Raw genomic sequence first — 22,745 nt, forward strand, 5'->3', positions numbered from 1 at the left:
AGCGAGCAAAGTTGTGTCATCTGCATAGGTTTTGTTTTTTAAACAGAAGAGAATCATTTGAAAGGCCAGCCAAGAGTTGTTACAGTTATCAAGAAGAGAAGTGATGGAGGTAGAAACATAGTTATTTGTAGGTGTGGTGGTTCTTAGATGCCGTAGAGTCGAGTATGACCTCATAGCAGCCGTTTGAACAACATACCTGAACCTAGTCCTATCCTGTACTGTCCTCATAATCTCTGAATACTTGAGCCCATTGCTGCAGTATCTCTGTCAATCCATCTGGTTGAGGGTCACCAACCCTCCCAACTTCCCAAGAATGATATCCCTCCCCAGGGAATAACCTCTCCTAGCAACAAGTCCAAAGTATGTAAAAGTGTAAAAGGAAGCTTTATCACCTTTGCCTCCAAAAAGCACTCTTGTTGCACCTTCTCTAAGGCATATCTATGTGTTCCTTTGGCAGTCTATGGAATGTTCAGTACTGGACAGTAAATAAGGATGACAGAAAAAGAATTGATGCCTTTGCGCTCTGGTCTTAGAGTAGACTAATCAATATCCCATGTAATAGGAGTAGAGAGTGGGAAATTTGAACTATATAAACAAGTGGAATCAGATGAAACTTAAAGACGAATTGAAGAAGTGGAAGGAAGAGTCAGATAGGACCTCAAACTTTCTTATGTAGATTGTGGTGCTCTCATTTGATTATCTGGCTAGATAGAAGGACAGGTTTTGGGGGAAAGATGATAAATTCAGTTTAATCTCCCAGCCATTAATAGCATAACTTTTACCATTCAGTCTAAGAGTTACTTCCAGAGAAACCTCTTGGGCAGGTTTGTATCCTCTGCTGATGACACACATTGTATATACCTCCTACTTGGATCAAAGTACTTGTCACACTGAATCCTAGCAACTCCCATAAGACTGTAAGCTCCGTAAGGGCAAGGACAAGGCCTTTTTCATTTCTTATGTCCAGTTCGTACTATAGTTGATGTACTTAAGTATATCATGTATATTTGAATTGAATTGAATTATTAAAAAGGTTACTGTTGTGAGAAAGATGGAATTGAAATTTTAATCTGTTCCAAATTTCTGGTGGTGGTGACAGTAAATTGATGAATTGGCAAGAACATGAAAGGATATTTAACGTTTCATTAGTTTGTGGTTGTTTTTTTTTTAATTAACTTAATCTAGTCTTTAAAAATAGAAACTTTAAAATTTATTTTGGGACATCATGCCTTATCTCTGTTGATCTGATTGGAGAGTTTCATAGGGCCTATTTTCTGCCACTTTATTCCTTCTCTAAATCTTCCATCTTTAAAAGTTATTTCTGAGAGCTCTGGTGGCCTAATGGAAAGAAGCTGTGCTGCAGTCCCAAAGGCATTCGGTTCGAATCCACCAGATGCTCTGCTGAAGAAGGAGGGGCAATCTTCTCCTGTACCAGTCAGACCCGATTCAGTGGCACACAACAAGAAATGTAGTCAAATGAGCAGAATGCTGGACTTCCAGTACACAACAGTGGATTGAACTCACCCCTTTGCCTTCCCTCAAAAGAATGCAAAACTCAAACTCATTACAGTCAAGTCAGAAGTATAGCTGACCCTCCATGGGTTTTAAGACTGCAGATCACACAAAAGAAGATTGCCCATCTTCCTTCCTAAGAGCAGCTCATGGGTTCAAACCACCAGAGAGGCGTGACCTCTGGGTTAGTAGCTCCCTATGGACTAGGCACCAGAATTCCCTTTGCCTTTCTCCACTTCTCAGATATGATAAAATGGGCAAAGAAAAACATTTTAAATAAAAATTATCTTGGGGGCGGGGGAAGGAAAAAAAACTTTGGAAGCTAGACCTCCTGAATTCGATTCCAGACCCTACTATTTACCAACTCTTTGATCATGGACAAATTCCATAATTTGGCATTTTGGTTGGTTTGTTTTTTGTTTCTTCAGGATGATGATAATAGTATCTATATCCTAGGCTTGTTGTAAGGATTAATATAAAGGATATATGCAAAGCACTGGAAGGATTGCTAACATTCTGCAAATATTGAATTAATGTTCCTTAAACTCAGCTTGTGCCATTGAGTAAGTTCTGATTCAGAGACCCCTTTATCAGGTTTCTGAGGCTGTAAATAATGGTAATAATGGAAGGAGACTGCCAGTCTTTCTCCCAGGGAGCCACTGGTGGATTCAAGCTGCCGGAGATGGCAATGCCTTTGGATTTGCATTAAAACTCACTATGGACTGTGCCCCCAAAACCCCCAAATTATGGGGCATTAATGTCAGCAACTGTCATTAACAAGCTATTATTGTTATAGTGCTAGCAATAGATAGCAGTTTTTAGAAATCCAGAGTAATAGAAAGCTGTTGGACGTAGATTATTGAGAAACTAGAACAGAGTGAAATACATCCCAGAATAGGTACTCCTGTTGTCGGATAGAAGCCAGAGAATATCTTGATGGTGCCTGTCCTGTGAAACTTTAAGCTTAGAGTCAGAAGTAGAGGAAGAAGGAACAAACTCGGAGAAGGTGGTAGGTGAGGTGAAATTAAAACCAACGGATGCCATCAAAACATTTAATATATTTTATGTTAGTAAATTTGAACATGGAGAAATGATGAAAGTTATACAAGTCTACAACTCGATGGCACTTAACAACAACATAGAGAGGCTCTGTTGGTCTAGTGGATAGAAAGTTATGCTGCCAAACCCAAGGTGGGTGATTTTAATCTCTGGTCCTCAGGCCTGGTTTTAATTGTTTTTGGTCAAACATTCTTTTAAGTGGTATAGCACTGGTCTGTCCATTTGCTGTACAGAGGTAACTCATGGTGCTGTCATGCTAAACAGTGTGACACTGATGTGTCAAATGCTATAATGGTTACCCATGGTGGACAGTGTTTGTTGGAGCTCCGCAGTGAAAACAATCTTGGAAGCAGGAGTGGCATCCACTTTCAAAATAGCTTGCCTCTGGAAACTATGAACCTGGAGAAACTATGAAAGTTATACAAGTGTTCAGGTCTTTCATTCATAGGGTCACAATGAGTCATCTACAACTTGACGGCGCTTAACAACAACAACAACACATGATACTGATTTTTGCAAACCATGCAGTCCCTCCTGTTAGTTTCCTATGTATATGTTCTCTATGGGGTATGTTACATGCATAAATTAAGGTATCTTCCTTAACCATTCCCTCCTTCCTTCATATGGAGTTCTCTGGTAATGGCACTGGTTTCCAGATGAGAGTCATGAGAACAGCTCTTCAAACAACATAGGGATTTATTTTGCGGAGAGTTGACTAACCATTGCTAGTGTGGAATGGGATTGGAGAGAAATCTCAAAGTCGGGAAATCAAAGGACATACTGCACTGGGCGGATCTGCTGCAAAAGACTTCTGTAAAATTAAATAACAAAAATGGTACTTTAAAGACTGAGGTGTGCTATTTTCAGTTGCCTTATATGCATTTTCAGTTGCCTCATATGCATATGAGCTGAACAGTGAGTAGAGGACTGAAGAAAAATTGAAGCATTTGAATTCCAGTGTCAGCAAAGAATATTTAAATACTGTGGACAACCAGAACAAACAGATCTGTCTTCTAAGAAGGACAGTCAAATGTAGTATTTTGTTGTTACTGTGTACCATCAAGTCAGAACCGTCCCCAGAACAGAGGCAGTTAATGACACAGGAGGAGATTGCCCTTCTTTTTCCACCTGCAGACAAGCTGGTGGATTCAAACCATGTGCCTTCAGGATTGCACGCACTTTCTTACCACTAGGCCACCAGAGTTCCCGCAAATGTAGTATAAACATACACGTGTATCCACTGTGTGTGTGTGTGTGTGTGTGTACAGATAACATCATGATTTTCTTTTTTAATCCTGTTTGAATAAATTGTAGACATGCCTTTTACTCCTAAATATTCCCTGTATCTCCCTGAGAAACAAAAATATTCTCTTACTCAGTTGCAAGGCAAATACCTAAACTCAGGAAATTAACACTAAGTAATGGATACAGTTAACACAAGTGTCATTTACAGGCCTTATTTCAGATTTTGCAAAAAATTACTCTTCATAATTACCAGAAAAACCTGTTACCATTGAATTGAGTCTGACTCATGGTGGCCCTCTCTCTGTTGGTTTCCAGGCTGTAAACCTTTAGGAGAGGAGACTGCCCATCTTTCTCCCAAGGAGCCTACAGTAGACTTGGACTTATCTAACCTTTGTTTCTGATCTTTCCAACATTTGGTTTAGCAGCTCAACACGTAACATACCATGCATGCCACTAGAACTCCTTTCATACCGTGTTGCTTTCAGTTGACATGTATGTTTACCTTCTTTCAATCTTTTGGCATTGCTTTTTTTTTTTTTTAAAGAATTCAGAATATACCCAAAGTAATGTCTCTTAGTTTGGTTTTGTTCCATGTTTACTCCTTCCTTCTTAGAGTTTGAAGGCTTTCTACCACTTGGAATAAACTCATGGTCACATTACAGCCAGTCAAATGAAGTTTCTTTCACTGGTATCCTAGACTTTAAGATTACTCAGACCTAAGAAATAAGGTCTCACATATTTGGACCTGTCACCAGGAGGGACCAGTCCTTGGAAAAGGACATCATGCTTGGAAGGATAGAGGGTCATTGCAAAAGATGATGAGCCTAGACGAGATGGGTTGACACAGGGACTTGGCAACAGGGTCAGCTGTGTCAGAAATGGTGTGGTTGGCTCAAGATATAAGCAAGGTTCAGAGCCATTGTTCATAGGGTCACTGTGAGTCATAGTCTACTTGATAGCACAAAACAACAAGAAGAAATAAGATTATCACATATCTCATGTGGAGGGAACCCTGGTGGCACACATACAGTGGCAATTTGAAGCCACTCTGTGACTCCATGGGAGAAAGACCTTCTGCAAAGATTATATCCAGGATAATCGTATGGGCAATGCTGCTGTGCCAGATAGAGTTGTTCTGTGTCTTGTATGGTTCAGAATTTGTGTAGTAGAACACACACATAACCAAGTGGTAGTATTGAGTGTTGATGTGAGTGGATTGCTACTCCTTGAGCAGCCTGGATCGTGGAAGCAGTAAAATATTCTGCCTACTGGTCAGAGGTGGGGCTGACTGGGCCGTTCTTCTTCTTTGCCTTCCTGCCCAGGCTTAGGGGCACAAGAAAAATCTGTCCCCTCAGGTATCGATATTGATGGACTTTACATTTGGAAAGGAGTTACTGCTTAAATGAAATAGAATTTATCCTTTAAGCTGTTTGGCATTTATTAAAAGTTAATACTTTTAGTAAAAGAGTGTTTGGGGTTTTTTTTTGTTGTTTTTTTAAATGACCTTGCCACAAAGGGTTTGCTAGGGATTGTTTGCATCTTATAAGTAATAGCCGTATTAAAGAGTAAATTCATGTGCTGCTTTGTTTGGAAGCCTTAGCTTTTACAGTCTTGTAATACTGCTTTATTTTGGTTGCATGTATTCTCAAAGACTAGTAGATTTTGTGTCTAGTGATTAGATTGGGATGTTGGAATGGTTTTAATCATACTCCAGAACGTAGTGTTTTAGTATATGAGAAAGATGGCATTTCTGATTCTTTCACATGTCTTCTCTGTAAAGAATGTGAGGACAGTTGCTTCCCCTCCTCTTTTTGAGAACAATTAGAATCCTACTGTAAACAGTACACACAAATATTTTTGTTTGTCTAATTCTAAATATAAAACTTAAAACCATAAAATTATTATAAATAAGCATATTCTTCTTTACATTGTATTTGTTGTTGTGTTGCTGTGTGCCGTCAAGTTGAAATCAACTCATAGGTTGGTTTTCAGAGGCTGTAAATTGCATGGGAGGGGATTGCTGGTCTTTTCTCCTGCAGAGCGGTGGTGAATTTGAACCAATCTCTTGGATTGGCATCTCAACTCCTTACTAATAAGCCACTTTAAATGAGCATATTCTTTTTTTTTTTTTAAATTTCATTCTTAATTTAAAAACTCACTATAACAGTACATTTTGGTCTGAAATGGTCCCTCTGCTAAAATGCCAGGTGCTAGCTTTAATTCTAACTTTAAAACCAAAACCCTAAATGTTTAATAAATAAAATCTAAAAGTAGTTGGCATTCTACTCCAAACTAGCTTGCCTATATGAAAAGGATGATGGCAGAGAAAGGCAGCTAGATATTGGACCTCTGGCTGTAGGAGTAGCTGGCAGAGAAATAACACAATCGACCTTTTTACACAGTCTTTACTTTTGACAGACGTAGAGAAGGGGTCTTGTACACCCTCCTCCTACACTCAATCTGTGTTTTAGAAAGAAGTTAAAGGCAACTCAGCTTTGGTTTTGTTGCCCAAGTAGGGAGCTTAAGGAAGATGGTCCAACTTTGGCAGAATGAGGCCCACAAATAGGACAATAAGGCATAACTTTGGCTCTGGAAGTTAAAGGCAAATAGCTAGGGCCAGACTCTGAAGTGTAAGGAATGTGAGTTGTAAACCCCACCCTGAGAGCTGAGGAAGAGTCTCAAGCAGTTGAATGGACAAGTTGGAGAGAGGTAAATAAGACATTCCTCCCCTCTATGTGAGGATGAGTAGGTTACAATTTGGTTTAAAGGCAATAGGAGAAAAAGAAATGAGGAGAAGCACAGAAGGCTCTCTTCACTACTTTCTCCCCATAACGTAAAGTGACCCTGTGGGGAGGGTGAGCAGTTCCTTGGCTTTAGGCGTCATTTTTTGGGCAACAGGGACCATAGATCAGTCATTTTCCCAATTGTTGTTATTGAGGATGGGATGGCCATTGGTTAGGGGCCAACTTTTGTTCCTCCTCTGACTGCGACGTCCTCCCTCTCCAAGCTTTCTGTTTCATCACGGTCACTGTGTTCATCTTCTACGAGCTTTCCAGTTATGAACTTGTAGGCCATGCACAGAATGAGGTAGACCCAGAAGATATGCAGCAACTGTAGCACTGCCATCATGGAATTGAAGAAGTAATAGCCAAAGAAGGCAGATTGGAGCTCCAGTGGGTACAACACGGTGCATTGCTGGATCCAGAGGGGCAGGATGACCAGTCAAGTGATGATGGGGACAATGGCAAAGATGATGAAGATGCTGTTGCAGGTATTTTTCCATCCCACATAGTTAAATATCTTGGCGGACTCAAGCAGGTAGTCTGAAGAGTCATGCAGAGCTATGATGAGAGTACCTGCCCAGATGTAATTGACAAACCAGGAGAAACTGATGAGGACGATGGTGGCCACATGGTGGGTGATCTGTTCCTTGAAATCCTTTCGTTTGACATCAGAGACAATACTGAAGAGCAGAGACGAGTAGAAAGAAAGCTCAATCATGTAGAACCAGTATTGGGAAGAAATGGTGCTCTGTATGGGATAGCCCTCCTGAACTTTCTTCATGTCACAGAACCAGGGTTTATCTACAATGAAAGCCATGCCAACAATGAAAGCAATCTAGTAAAATGTGAATCTCCAGCTGGCATCTCGGAATTTCTTGAGGAGATTGGGTCGGTCCTGGTTGCGCTGGCGGCAGCGAATTCCATGCTCTTTCTGATGGCTGGAGAGCCCACTCTTCCGAGACAGCAGCTCCACCTCTGCCTGCTTAGCTGTGTGCTGCTGGTCATGTAGGAATGCTCCAAGGTCAGATTGGGAGGTACTTGAAGCCGAGTTTTCTCCTTTATATTCAGAAGGGCAGCCAGTGGTGTAGCCATATAAAGCTCAAAGAAATAATGAATGATGAGGGAGAGCAAGGCCAGGGGTAGAGTGATAATAAAGGTCTGAGGCCTTAGCGTCGGTGTGTCCATCTTGGTCTTCTAGATCTGCCCATGTTAAATTCACAGACAGCCAGTCGTTCCCACCAGAAGTAGTCATATACGATTTGGAGCATCTCGGTGGCTTTGGTGCGGAGGTGGTGGGGCTAAGAGCCGCCGTTCCATATCTCCTCTCATCCAGGTTTTGTGTGTGTGTGCGTGTCCCCCCAAAATGAGCATATTCTTGGTGGAATATAGTTGTCCTAGCTCCAGGTGGCAGGGCCCAAGAAAGAGAGTCTCATACCTGCAGAGTGAGTCTTGTTAGGCTATCACAGGAGCTTGGAGTTCAGATCCACACCACCCCATTGTGCAGATAGAGCCCCAAGTCATAGAACAAGAAATAGGATGCAGGGCTGCATGAACTCCAAATCCTCAAGTCATCCAGCTCCTCCCCAGAGGAGACTCTTACAGGAGTGCTAGCTCTACATGCAGTAGCAGCTTAAAGTCTTCTAGACCAAAAAGTACCTGGACTGAGGAGCTTTCAGCCCAGACCATCAGACTCCACCTTGAGGACCACACAGTCCAGATGTGGTTCAGACCAAAGAAAGGAGCAGCCCCGCTTACAAAAACCAGAACCCAGAGGACATATCTTGGAGATTTCCTTGCCCAGGGGCCTCTTCTCCATGCCCCCTACACACACTGAGCCCCTCTGCCAAATCACCATCATCACCTGGGGGGCAGTAGTTGGAGCAGGACCCTGATACCCACTCCACTCCCTCCTGGAACCTGACCAGAATCCCTGGCCATTTTCTGGCCCCAAACTGGATCCAAACCCCTGGCCTAATCTTGACCACAACTCCAGCTCCAGTCCCAGAATCTGCTAGGGTTGGTGGTGTTCTCTGTGAGCGCTTTCTCCTTCTTACCAAACCCAAGTGCAGAGCACAAGATCTGTGACCCTGAAACCCTTGATTTACTGAATTTCTCATTGGTGGTTGTTGCTGCATCACTGTGCAATCTCACAGGTCATCAAACTGGTGCCCCACGTCTGAGGTCAGGAAGGGTGAGAGGTGGCCACCTATCACCCCTGTTGATGACATGCCCACCAGTTGTTGAGCTGCTGGTGGAGGACAAGTGCTGATCTTCACAGTGGGAGTGTCTGTCTTGTTGCATGGGTCATTCCCAGGCATTTCTGGGGGTTCGAGGACAGACGGCAGGGTTGCCTTTCAAAACTGTGCACAGACTTGGCTTCATTGGAACTACCCATGGGCCAGGAGGGTTCACCATGACCAGCTCCTTTGGTTAGAATTGTTGCAGTTTTTAATGGCTGCCTGTGACTTTGTGGTTGTAATCATTTCCCTGAGAACTTCCCATGTGGTTATGGGGACCAGGATCTTATAAAAGTGTCTGGTTCCTTCCCCCCTAGACACACTCTCACACGCATAATTTGATTTTTATACATATTCTTAAGACTTTAAAATATCTTAAAACATGGCATATTTTGAGAATCTTTTAGGCTCCAAGCTTGTCTTTTATTGATGAAAATGTAAGTTTCTGATTTCACTGTCACATATCTGTGTTCCAATAAAAATTAAAATCCTGGTGGGGGCCAGGGAAGAAGGAAGAAAACTACCCTAGATGAGATATAAAGCAAAGGAGTCATAAAAGATTGCAAAATCAGATTTTACCAAAACTTCTACATGTTAAAATACAAAGAAATATAAAGGTTTTTGCCACCAGGAGCCCTTGAGTACAGCAATCCTGTGCTTTTCGTGCCTTTGCCTCCCCTGTGTCTAGGGAGTCAGATTGGCCAACCCCACCTTCAGTCAGTGTGCTGAAGAGGCTGTTCATGAGCCACACCAACCAGCTACCCCGTCCCTTTCCAAAACAGCTGTCATGGTCAGAACCATAGGAGATGGTGTGGGTTCAAGAGGTGCCCAAGCTGAAGGTGTGTTCCCTGCATGTGAGCAGCTGGGCCTGGAGCCTCAGCCTCAAAGCTGGAGGCAAGAGCCTCACCTTCGACCAGCTAGCCCTGCACTCGCCGAAGAGCTGTGGCACCGAGCTGCTGTCAGGGCTGTGCAACAGCCAGGAGGTGTACAGGCATTTCAGCAAGGCACTGGGCACCTCACACAGCCACACCAAACCCTGCAGCATCCGTGTCAAGGACCGGAATCTCAAGCATGTCAAGAGGCTGAAGAGCCAGCCGTAGATATAAGAACTAACCCCAGATCCTACCCTGTTATTTAAAATCATATTTGATGTTTTTTTTTTTAAAAGTGGCATGTTGATGTTGAAAGAAAAATATGGTAATTTCTACAGCTTTATGTGAAGACATCCCACCATACGGAGCAATAAGGGCATGACTGATCAGGCCATTCCCGAAAGAACTACAGCTAGGCCAATAAACACTAAGGCTAGTGAAATCAGGAAGGTAGAACTCAAACTGCCACCAATTTGTACCTGTCAGATTGGCACAAATTGGAAAAAAAGACTAAAGGGGACATGAAGAAACAGTTATTTTATCCTTTTCTAGTAATGTAAATTATCCATATTTTTCTACAGTTGCTATGCTTCCAAAGCAGTATTGTCTCTGACAGTATTAAATGCATGTTCCTTTGGCCCAGAAATTGTGCATTCAGAAATGCTAAGATAGTTGCATATGTATATATGTCAAAGAAGCCTTACTGCAGTATTTTTTGTAATAGTTAAAAAATTGGCAACAACCAGATTGTCTATCATTTCATCTCAGCTGATCTCTTTCTGTTTTGGGGCTAGAAACGAAGCCTTTTCTCCTACTTGCCACTGGGGCAAAAAGCAGCGTTTTGATTTAGTGAATAGGTAGCTCAGACATCATAGGTACAGAATGCCATAGCTGTGGATGTTCCCTTCTGGATGGTAAGAGTTACCTTCTTTCTACAGATTCCCATGGTGCAGGACAGGGCAAGGCTCAGATCTGTTGTTCATAGTGTTGCTGTGAGTCATAATGGACTCTGTGGCATTTAACAACAGCATACAGGTTTGATTGTCGTTTTTCACTGTTCTTGACTCAGTGGCACATGGAAGCCACATGAATGATTTTACTAGTATCAGGTAGTTTGTTAGAGAATGGTGTTTACACATGGAAACTTTGGGGAAAAATTAAGAGAGACACTTTTAACTTGTAAGTCCATTTTCACTTTTGTCAAAGATGATAAGCCTAAGGAAATGAATACTGAGTTTTCGTGACATGTTTTAATGTCAGGAAAGTTATCCATCAGAGTTGTACACTTTAACAATACTTATTCAGTCTGTGTGGTGAATAATCTGAGAAGCTTAACTATATAAGAAAAATGCAGGATTATTGGAAGAGTTAATAGCCTTTGATAAACAGATGACACAACCTTTCTTGCTGGAAGTGAAGAGAAAAAGAACTTACTAATGAAGACAAAGATTACAACTTCAGTATGAACTACATTTCAAAGTAAATGGAAAATTCTCTTGATTGTACCTTTAAGCAACATCATGTTTGGTGGAGAAAAGTCAAAGCTGTCAGGGGTTCCATTTTTATTGGGTCCACAATCAGCACCCATGGACGCAGCAGTCAGGGAGTCTAATGATGTCACACTGAGCAGATCTGCTTCCCAGGGTCGCTCTAAGGTGCTAACTGATAAGGATGTCAGTTTGAGGATTGAGTAGTGCCTGCCCCAAACCATGATAGTTTCATTTGCACGTGAAAACACGACAGTAAGGGAAACCAAAGAAGAACTGGTGTCTTTGAATTATAATGTTGGCAAAGAATATTGTATATCCCGTAGACTGCCAGAAGAACGGACAGATCTGTTTTGGAAGAAGTATAGCCAAAAGGTCCTTAGAAGTAGGGATGGAGAAACTTCATCTCCTACATTCAGAGGATATTACCCGGAAGAGCCAGTCCCCAGAGAAGGACACCATCCTTGGTAAAGCAGGTCAGTGAAAAAGAGGAAGATCCTCAGGGAGATGAATTGACGTCGTGGCTACAACAGTGAGTGGGGAGACAGCGGTGATTGTTCAAATGGGAGAGATGCAGCAGTCTGTGCCTCTGAACGTGCACATCCCCAGAAGCCCTCTGCGATGTTTCCACTCAGTCCTGTACAAGTCTGTGGTCAAAATGTACTTGGCTGCAATGTATTTTTGTGTTCATACTTAAAGCTTCTGTCAGTTTGGAGCGGCTACTTTTCAAGTGCTCAGTAGCAGCATTTGGGTCCCTGCTTTGGGAAGTGTGGGGCTAGACTGTAGTAAACTCTAAAAGACAGATAAAGTTACTGTCTTACTGTATCTCAGCATCCAGCATACAACCTGATCTCCTAACAAGAGTTCAGCAATATTTTTTTAATTTGATGAGTAATTGATGGCTCAACATGTAACGCATGGAAGTGAGCTGTATTTATTCACAAACTTAGGCAATAAACACACAATAGATCTTCCCCTGCTGTATAGCCATTTTGAGAAATTATTTCTCTTCATATTTGTCCAAAAGCAGTTTTAAAAGTTATTTATTGGATCCCAGTATTTTAAAAAACAATACTCTAAAGATTCCCTTCCTTGTGTTTATCTTAGCAGGCATTTGTGGTTTGGGGAGAAGATGATGGCATAATCCAACACCTGCCCCTAAATCATGTCTCTCCAAGCAGCATAACATCAGAGAGTCCACTTGAAGTTGGGCAGTGTTTTGATTATCCCGGCCTCTGTTTACTTTGTCCTGAAGTAAGAATCAGTGAAACTTTTAGTGCCTCTCCAGTGATAGGATGTTTCAGGTGACTGAGGATAATTGTTACAGACAGTCTTTGCTCTTTAGAAACTTATCTGTTTGGAGAAGAAAAACACATTGACAAAATAAATAGAGGGAAATGCAATGCCACATTGATTTCCCCGCTTTGTTGATCATTTTCTAGTATCAGGCCCAGCCTTTGTTGTTTTTTGGTGGTGGTTGTTCTTGTGTACCATCAAATTGTAACCAACCCATAGCAGACCCTCCTGTGGGTTTTCAGAGGCAGTTAATCACACAGGAGGAGATTACTCATTCTTTGCCCGCAGAGTAGCTGGTAGATTTGAACTGCAGTTCTTCTGGATTGCTGTGCAGTTTCTTGCCACTAAGCCACCAGTGCTCCTATGATAGATGTCTTAGTGATAGGTGAGTTCAAATCCTTTCCCCCATGTTATAACTAAAATGTCAGTAAACATATGTAAATTGATTGCCATGTTTTAACCTAATAACAAGTGTAATAAATCTGAGGCATGGTAATACCTCATAATAAGAGGAAACTGGGGCTCAGGGAGGGTCAGTGATTTGCTTAGAGGTACAGTTAGAAAACCTGAATTCAAACCTAGCTATTTATAGGAGCTCTTGTTCTTTCTTCTGCCCCATACTTTGTGTGTTTCAGGATTACTGGAAAGAGAAGGTAATTTCATTAGTAAATTTGTTCACTGGCTATAATTTGCCTAGTGCAGCATCAATATAGGGCGGATTTAGCACTGGAATGCTAGGGGGAAGATCAGCAATACAAACTCAGCAGCCACTCACAGGAGACCGATGAGGTAGGCTGCTTCTGTAAAGATGTGTCATGTTGGAAACCCTACAAGGCCTTGTAGAGTCACAAATCCACAGCTGTGGATTTGGTCTGGATCTTTGCTATTTATTCAGGTGATAGACATCTCTTTCTCTCATTGCTATTGAGTCACAACCAACTCATAGCTGACACATTCCTGTTATTATCTTCCATTGAGTTTCCAAGGCATGGTTTCTATTTCTCCCTCCGAGCTGGTGATGGATTCAAACCACCAGAGGGTTGGGTCTCTACAGCACCACTCTCTACAGACTATGCCACCAGAGCTTCCTTGAATATACATGAATACTGCATAACAGTGTCATCAGTTGTACAGTTTATACTCTAATACTGGAGTTGATACAGTACTGAACTGTAAGGGTCATAAGATTTTATTGAGGGGGAGAGAGAGCTACTTAGACTAGACTTAGAGGCATTTTCACAGCTGGTAATGAGGATTGATGGACTAGGTCTAGGTGGCAAGGACAGATCCTGGACTCTTCAGGCAGAGAGGAAAGCTTAAACAGATAGAATGAGAAGCAGAGCTTGTGCCTGGGCAGACCTAAAGTGCTGGTCAGAGGACCTCCCACCACCTCCTACAGGCTGGTCTGGAATGACTGACTCAATGACTGTCTTACCTTATCTTTAGGTGTTCTAAATCCGTGCAGATTTCTTTTTTCAGTTTTTGATCAAAAACGTACCTTACTAAGATTTAGTTTAAAAATTTACCATTTAAGAACCTCTAGTGGTTAAAATCCTAGATAGCAAACAGCATCAAAAGTGGTTAAAACTTTTTTAAACTGCTACCTGAGGGTCAGAGATTCAAACCCAACAGCTGCTGTCCTGGAGAAAAGACTTGGTGAACGGCTACCGTAATGATTATGGGCAGTTCAAGTCGTTCCTCTAGGGTCACTGTGAATCAGACTTGTAGACATATGACAACAGAAACTGGGATTTTGATATTTAAAAATAATATCTAGATCCTATGTTGGGTTAGTGATTGTCTGTGTGACAGGTGATTACTGGCCATCCAGCATAGTCTCCAAAATTAGTTAGCATTTTAACAATACATATTACTAATATTTGCGCTTGCTGGGCTCCAATATATATCAGAGATCAGAGCAAGCACAGACCAGGCAGTGCTTAGTTCAGTTATGTACAAGCTCACTGTCAGTCTGCGCTGACTCCACGGCTGCCAGCACTGCTAAAACATGAAAGAGATGTTTCTAGGTTAACAGCTGTCTAAGTTAGGATTCTGTAGTTATACAAAGGTTTGTGTAGATAGGTATGAAAAATTGTGAGGAGACTAGAAATAATATAGAGCTTTCTAAAAACTCTAAATTTGAAATAATTTTTAAATGGCCTAGTTGATGTAATTTAAACTTAAGAAAACTTTTCAATATACATTGTAGAAATGGCTTTTCTTAGTAAAATTCAATATGATTAAAGATGGTCTTCATGATAAATAATACGGATATTGTTTGTCAATTACTATAGTCTCTGGAATAGTATTTAAATTCTAAATTTTGCTATAACTCTTTAGAATTGAGTTTTCTTTTTAAGTGTGTAATTAAGTATTGTTGGTAAACCCCAGGGGTTTGCATGTGAGTATTTTTCTTTGTACATGACTCGTATTAATATTTGTGATAATGTAGTTCTCTAATAATAAGTTAATTTAGTTGTCCTTAATTTTTTCCCCCTCCTTTAAGGAAATATGAAAATGTATCCTTTTAGATTCTTAAACCCCTTTCTCCTTTGTTTTCTTTGAAAAGTCCAAGTGGTCAGCTATTTTCTTGAAAGATAATTCAGAGTGCTATTTTCCTCCCCTGGGGAAAATACGTTACTATTACATTAAATTAAAATATTTTTTCTTTTAATCACTTTAAATTCTGAAAATAGTCACAGGAGGTGGAGACTAGCTCCCTAAAATCTTAAGTAGTAGTGTGCGTATCGTAAAATCTCACATAGTATGTTGTGTATAACGTGACCTAGACAGACCGAAAGTAATTCTAGGCTATAATTCTTCTTTGACCCTTTTTAAAGCTGATATAGTTGTTATGTAACTATTTTGGTTTTTAATGTGCTCTGGTGTCTATAAAACAGTGCCTTCTTTCCTCTTAGGCCACAGACCTCCACCAGCACGAAGTGGACATCGGTGTGTGGCAGACAATACCAATCTGTATGTGTTTGGAGGTTATAATCCAGATTATGATGAGTCTGGAGGACCAGACAATGAAGACTACCCTCTCTTCAGGGAGCTCTGGAGGTACCATTTTGCCACAGGAGTGTGGCACCAGATGGGCACAGATGGCTACATGCCCCGAGAATTGGCATCTATGTCACGTGAGTGTGAGCAGTTCTGCACTTCGGCCTTTATGAAATGTGTGGGAGGCCAGGCTCTGTGTCCTTGTTCTTTGTTAGTAATTTATACTACTATGGTAGCATTAATACCTGTTAATGAATAGGCCTTTACTGTAGTAAGAATATAGCAGGGTAATTTATTATCATTGGGAAAATGGACAATCCTGTGTTCGAATGCAGCTATGTGTAGTGTTATTTATTTGCCATATCATTTCCTCATCTGTAAGATGAAATTAAGAATTCCATTGTTGTTATGTGCTGTCAAGTCGCCTGTGAGTCATAGCAACCTTATATACAACAGCCCTAAACCCTGCTCTATCATGTACCAATCTTATTATCTCTGACACACCTACCCCCATTACCCCAGACACTGAATCAATCCTCCTCATCGAGGGTCTTCCTCTCCTATGCGGTCCACCCTCCCAAGCATGATGTCCCTCTCCAAGGGATGCCACCTTGCAACATGTCCAAAGTATGTCAGATAAAGTTTCAGAATCCTTGCCTCCAAGGAGCAGCCTGGCTTCACCCTCTCCAGGATGAACTTGTTTGTTCTCCTAGCAGTCCATGGTATATTCAGTACCCTTCTCCAGCACTACAGCTCAAAGGCATAAATTCTCCTTCTCTCATTCCTAGTCATCTTCCAGCTCTCTGATGCATAGCAAGTAATTGCAAAGACCCTGGCGCACTTTAGTCTCTAGACTGATATCATTGCTCTTCAGTACTTTGGAGAGGTCTATGACAGCAGACTTTCCCTATGCAATTAGTCTTTTAATTTTTTGGCTGCTGGTCTTGTCAAGAGTGTTGACTGTAGTTGCCAAGCAAACTGAAGCTGTTAACAATCTCAGTCTCCTCACCATCTGTCATGATGCTGCCAGTTGGCCCAGTGGTGAGAATCTTTATTTTCTTGATGTTGAGCTTCAATCTATATTGAAAGCTCCAGTCTTTGATTTTCTGCAGTAAGCGCTTCAGGTCCTCCTCAGTTTCAGCAAGCAGGGTTGTGTCATCCACATAAAGCAGATTGTTGATAAGTCTACCTTCCAATCCTGATGCCACATTTCTCCTTATAGAGCCCAGCCTCCTGGGTAATCTCTTCTGCATATAGATTGAAAAGTTATGGAGGTAGGACACAACCTTAACACACATCCTTCCCAATGTTGAGCCATGCAGTGTTTCCTTGTTCTGTTCTGACGACTGTCTCATGGTCCAAGTATATGTTTTGCATAAGCACAATCAAGTGTTCTGGGATTCCCATTTTTCTCAGAGTCAGCCACAGTTTGTTGTGATCTACAGAGTCAAATACCTTTGCATAGTCAATGAAACACAGATAGATATTCCTCTGGTACTCTCTGCATTCAACCAAGATCCACCTGACCTTAGCTGTAATATCTCTAGTCCTACAGCCTCCTCTAAACCCAGCCTGCACTTCAGGCAGTTCTCTGTTGATGTGCTGTTCCATTAGCAGATCAAAGACAAAACATTTCATATATGTATTTGTAAAGTGTAGAAGATCCATAAATGGGCTTTATAATGATGCAAATAGCTATTAAATCCCTTCACCTACATTACTCTTTGAACTGTACAATGTCCATAATATGCTGCACAGACTGGAATTATTACCATTGTACAAATGAGGAAATTGAGGCTTTAGAGAGACTCTAAGAGTAAATGGCTAAGAGTTCAGCTCTGGACCCAAATTGCCTATAACCGAATCCTAGTTTGGCAGAGTCCTTTTTAGGAATCCTTCAATCGCTTGAAGTTTTTTAAACCACTTATTGCCTCTGTGGCATCATCTATTAAAATGGGACAATAATAATAGTTCCTACATCATAAGGTTTTAGTCAAGATTAATTTAGAGAAGTGAAAGAAATTCATATGGAATTTAAAACCAGATCTCAGAAGCCAGCTGTTGTTGGCTAAACTATATCAATAGAAAAAGTGGTTTTAAAAAATGAATTGAAACAACCTAAGTGCCCATTGATAGGTACATATATACAGTAGAATACTGTACAATGTTAAAAGAATAGATCTGAAAATATCAGTAGATATTAAACATGTCTAAAACTAGAGGATATTATTGCTCATTGAAATATGTCTGTTACAAAAGGACAAATATTGTACAAGACCACTATTTTTAAAGGTCAAGAATAGGTTAACACATATTTTGATGTAATTACCAGGGATGATAGTAAGGGAGGGAAAATCACCAACTCGATTGCCAACATGTCATAACTTGGGCTCAAGGACAGGCATTAACAATAAGGGGCACCTGAGGACAGCATGACCAAGGCAGAGGAGGTGTGCAAGAATGAAAGACAACATCAAGACCTATTATGTACTAATCCTGCCCTCAGAATAATTGTAACAGTGGTTATGAGTGGAGATAGAAAGAAATCTACAAACAGAATGGATGTAGGATTGTATGTGAGTATATCTGTGGGCATTTATAGGTTTATCGGGATATTTCTACAAAATATGTACAAATTGTTGCATGGGAAACTGCTCTGTGAACTTCCCCTTCAAACCTCAATGAAATATTTTTTAAAGGTCATTGAAAAAGTACAGCAGCACTATTTTAAGAGTATTCATTGTTAGAGAGAAAATATGCATAATTGTATGTTTGTGCGAACGTGTTAGCAGGCACAGAAAGGAGACCACCAAAGTCAATAGAAGGATATTGCTGGGTTTCCTTTTACCTGGTAAAGGATTAAGATGACAGAAACCATTATTTAAAGTGCAGCCATCATTCCCTTGGCAAAATCAGAGTAATAATCTTTTTACTCCATTGTGAGTCCCACTGGGCCTTTGTCAAGCGAAGGATGAGGCTTCATTCTCCTCTTCTTTGCAGAATACATGAGCTGTCTTTAGCAGCAGTAGGCTTCAGTCCTTAGAAATCTGTATTATTACACATAGTATTTAATGAATTCCACAATTGTGTAGTGAGTACATGTCGTAGACGTAACAGAGGCATAGTCCTTACATAAATGAGATCTCTTTCTGCAGGACTTTGTTGTAGCTGGCTGTCAGAGGGTTGTGCATCTCTTCTGAGAGCATTCATGCAGACAGGCTGTAATGCCTTGCAGATCGCCAGTATGTAAATATAATGTGTGCTTTTCCTTGTTTCCTCAGTTGTGTTGCATGGAAACAACCTGCTAGTGTTTGGAGGTACTGGCATCCCATTTGGAGAAAGCAATGGGAATGATGTCCATGTCTGTAATGTGAAGTATAAGAGATGGGCTTTACTCAGCTGTCGGGGCAAGAAACCCAGTCGTATATATGGACAGGTATGCTCTGTGGCCATCGTGGTGGCTTTTTTTACTTTTCTAGAATATTTGTATTGTTAATATTTTTTTAAGTGAAAATGAGTTGACTGTCATTAGTATTTGGTACTTTGATTCTGATGTGAAATTAAAATTTGTTAATCTAGTTGCTTGCCTTCTTTCTTCCCCCAACTCCATTTTTTTCTGATCCAGTTACCTCTGGACGTGTGTGGATGTCTGTTACATGTCAGGACCCCTCATCCCAAGAGAATGGGCTGAATTGCGGGTCATCTTTAGAGTGATTGGTTCATTAAAGAGCTTTCAGACCTAAGTAGAAAAGTAGATGATCCTTGCATTTGGCTAAGAGACTATTACTCAGATTTGAGCTAAAATATAGATTATGTGGAGATTGGTTTAAGTTTCAGAGCTTTAAATCCTAGCTTTGGAAGTTAGATTCAAAAGTTAGGGAACATCTCCATCATATATCAGAGAGAGTGATGACCTAAGCTCAAAACAGCCACGCTTTGCCTTCCTCCTGAACTAGCTGGTATCAGAACTTTTAACTTTAGAGGGGTACACTTAATGATTAACTCTGTATCTTAGTGCTGAGACCATTCAACTCTTAAGATGTTCCCATGGCAGTGACCGAGCATGTTTTGAAGAAGAGTTTGGTGGACAGTGCAAACTGCAGGACCTTTCATGATAATTTTCATATCTGCAGCTGCTACTTAAGAGCCATATTCTCCATACTACTTAGAAAGGAGGCAGCTGTCAGTGGAAATGCCCATTTCTTTGACATATAAATTCTTTGGTTGACTAAAACTCCTAAGAGTCATCCAACTGCCCCACCCCCCTTGCCTAGCTATAGGTAGAGTTTGCTTAAGTGATCAAAACTTTACCTTTCTAAAAATAATCTTTGGGATCTCTAAAATCCTCAGTTTTTTTTAAAATTTTTTTTTTTAATATCCTCAGTTCTTTAAGCTATTTTAGAAGGCTAAAAAGTACAAGAAGAATTGTAAAACCTAATTTTGGGTGTTTACTAAGTACATTCTGTAGTCAACTATTAATGAGGTAGTCTTCTCCCGTTATCCAGGCCATGGCTATCATCAACGGCTCCCTTTATGTCTTTGGAGGGACAACTGGCTATATTTACAGCACAGACCTGCACAAATTAGATCTCAATACTAGAGAGTGGACACAACTGAAACCGAACAACCTGTCCCGTGACCTGCCAGAAGAGAGGTGAGGTTCAAGGATGAAAGCAGGTCTCATTTCATTAAGAATTTTTTCATTCATTTTCATGTTAAGATTTGGATTCTCATAGAGTACTAGTGAAGTGTTTTGAAGAGAATGCTTTGAACTGGTGAAAATAGCTAACAGACTGTTGAATCCTAGTTTAGTGATAAGAAGGGATTTTCTGGCCAGGGAATGGTGTTTGCTTCTTAACTGCAGAATCATTACCTTTTTTATTTCAGTCCCTCTGCAGCAGGAAGATAGTAACAACACTTTGAAGAAGAAACAAATGGTTGCATTTGTAAACAGATTTCTATTACAGTCACATCCTAGTTCGGTTTTTCTTTCCCATCTTCACCCACATGTTAGCACTCTGGCTCACTTGCTTACAGCTGTATCCCTAGTACAGGGTGCAGTGCTGGCTCAGTCAGTGTTGATTGAACAGGTGGATGGATGGAGACTTGGGATGAGAAGAAAAGAGGACGCCATTTAAAATGCTGTGAAACACCCCCCAGCATCACCAGCCAGTCTCTTGTTGTTCTCTAGTAACAGTCTCAGAGTGTTCACTTTTCTCTTCTTCCTTTTAAAATGACCCTCATTGAAAAGCTCCCAAGAGGTGGTTTTTGGTTTTTTTCTCCTTCAGTTTAAAAGCAGACAGCAAACATGATACATAGATGCTAAGGAAGACCCTCTCTTGTAGTATGTCAGAAGACCGAGTGGTTGTAGAACTTCTGTGAGGGTCTCCGTAAGTCATACCGGCAACACCTAACCTCCACCACCAAGAGAGGACTTAGACGTTGGAATCATTTGGATAGGATTTCTTTGACCAGCACTGATGAAAGGAGGGACTAACTGCCAGGGGGCAGTGAGCTGCTCTGTCACAGAGGCCCTGTGTACTTAGCAGGAAGCTTGCGCAGCCGTGTGCGGCCCTCACGGTGGTAGCTCTGCCTGAGCTCATTGTCGCAGTGCTGTGCCCATCGCTCAGTGTGCTCTTCCTCGTTCCTCTGACCCTTTACTAGGCCTGCAATTCTTCCAGATCTCTTTATAACAACGAAAGTACAGTGAGATAATCGTGCTATCCTCATGGTATTCTGGCTGTACGCCTTTCTAGACAGACTTGGTCATTCTGGTGATGGTCAGAGTCCTGTCAGAATTTTTTGCCAACACCACAACAGTTTTTCATCATCCTTACTAATTCATTGTCAGCTTTTGCATGCATATGAAGTAATTTTTTTTAAACTTTTTTCATATGAAGTAATTGAGAATACCATGGTTTGAGTCAGGCCATGACTGGGCTCACTTAGTTCTCAAAGAGACGCGTTTGCTTTTTAACACTTCAAAGAGGTGTCCTGCAGCAGCTGGGCCCGTGCAGGACATGTTTCATCTCTTGACTCCTCGTGCCATGAGCATTGAGTGGGGACCCAAGTGAAGTGAAGTTTTTAACACTTTAATCTTACTCCATTTATCTTGTTGCTTATTGGTCCATTTGTGAGGATTTTTCTCTTCTTTCTTTGAGATGTTACACTGAAGGTCTCTGAGCTTCATCGGTAAGCACTGCACGTCTTCACACTGAAGGAAGAAAATGTACAGGGATTTTTTTTCCTTTTTGCATAGAAAATATTTTTGTGTTGTGAAGACATAGATTAAGCTTTCACAGCATTTCCACATGGTTACTTTCTTTGAATCATCTTGTGGGCATGTTACAAATGATTTCATCTTCTAACTAGACTGCTTGGATGAAAGTTTGGGTAGGTTTTTCACATTATATTTCGAGTTCTGTGTAGCTTAGTTTTTACATGTACTTGAGTCCCTGCTTAAACGTGGGCAGAATACTTTTTTCAAACTCTAATAATTTCTCCCTTTTAAAAAAATTGTCATTTAGAGATTATAGGAAATATAAATGAGGAAAATTTAAACAAACAAAACCAAATCAACCTGAAATCAGAAGTCAGCATGGCTAACATTCTGGTGTGTTTCCTGTGGCCCTCTTCCTGACATGCTTGTGTGTCTATACTTTTTTTTTTAATGATACCTAGCTACAGTCCAGTTTGTCTACCATTTTATACACTTTATTTCTTCTTTCATTTGATGACATGAAAAATGGTTCTCAGAATTTTCACTTTTCTGCCTTCTCCTCTACTGGTTGCAGTCCAACTCATTTTCTGTCAGTGTCTCATTTATTTAACCAGTTTTCCAGAGTTTAACATTTAGAGTAGTTCCATTACCTTATTATAGACACTGGTACAACATGGCCTTCTGACTAAATCTTAAATCACTTTTCAACATATTTCACTGTGTATTTGCAGATACAGACATGAAATTGCACATGACGGTCAAAGGATTTACATCTTGGGAGGTGGTACTTCCTGGACAGCTTATTCCTTAAGCAAGGTAAGGAAAGCATAACAGAACATAGGGCAAAGGACTATGTCATAATTCTGTTACTTAATGCAGCCTTCAGTATGGACTGAGGCTCAATGTCAAGAAGACAAAGATTCTCACCACTGGATCAATTGGTAGCATCAGGATGGATGGTGAAGAGATTGAGATTGTTCACAGCTTCAGTTTGCTCGGCTCTACGGTCAACACTCTTGGCACCAGCACTC

At 40.9% G+C, this 22,745-nt stretch overlaps 1 protein-coding gene and 1 pseudogene across 1 annotated transcript in view; one reads left to right on the forward strand and one right to left on the reverse strand.

Moving 5' to 3' along the window:
• Positions 1–22,745, forward strand: part of KLHDC10 (kelch domain containing 10) — a 71,847-nt gene that overhangs the window by 42,629 nt on the left and 6,473 nt on the right. The window contains exons 3-6 of the mRNA XM_006887122.1: positions 15,410–15,631; positions 18,776–18,930; positions 20,000–20,148; positions 22,446–22,530. Coding sequence (XP_006887184.1) covers positions 15,410–15,631; positions 18,776–18,930; positions 20,000–20,148; positions 22,446–22,530 — 611 coding nt within the window. The remainder of the gene's footprint in view (positions 1–15,409; positions 15,632–18,775; positions 18,931–19,999; positions 20,149–22,445; positions 22,531–22,745) is intronic.
• On the reverse strand, positions 6,725–7,867 carry LOC102874829 (annotated as a pseudogene).

Source organism: Elephantulus edwardii, unplaced genomic scaffold (genome assembly GCF_000299155.1).
Source record: "Elephantulus edwardii isolate Elephantulus edwardi_28Jun2011 unplaced genomic scaffold, EleEdw1.0 scaffold00055, whole genome shotgun sequence".
NCBI lineage: Eukaryota > Metazoa > Chordata > Mammalia > Macroscelidea > Macroscelididae > Elephantulus > Elephantulus edwardii.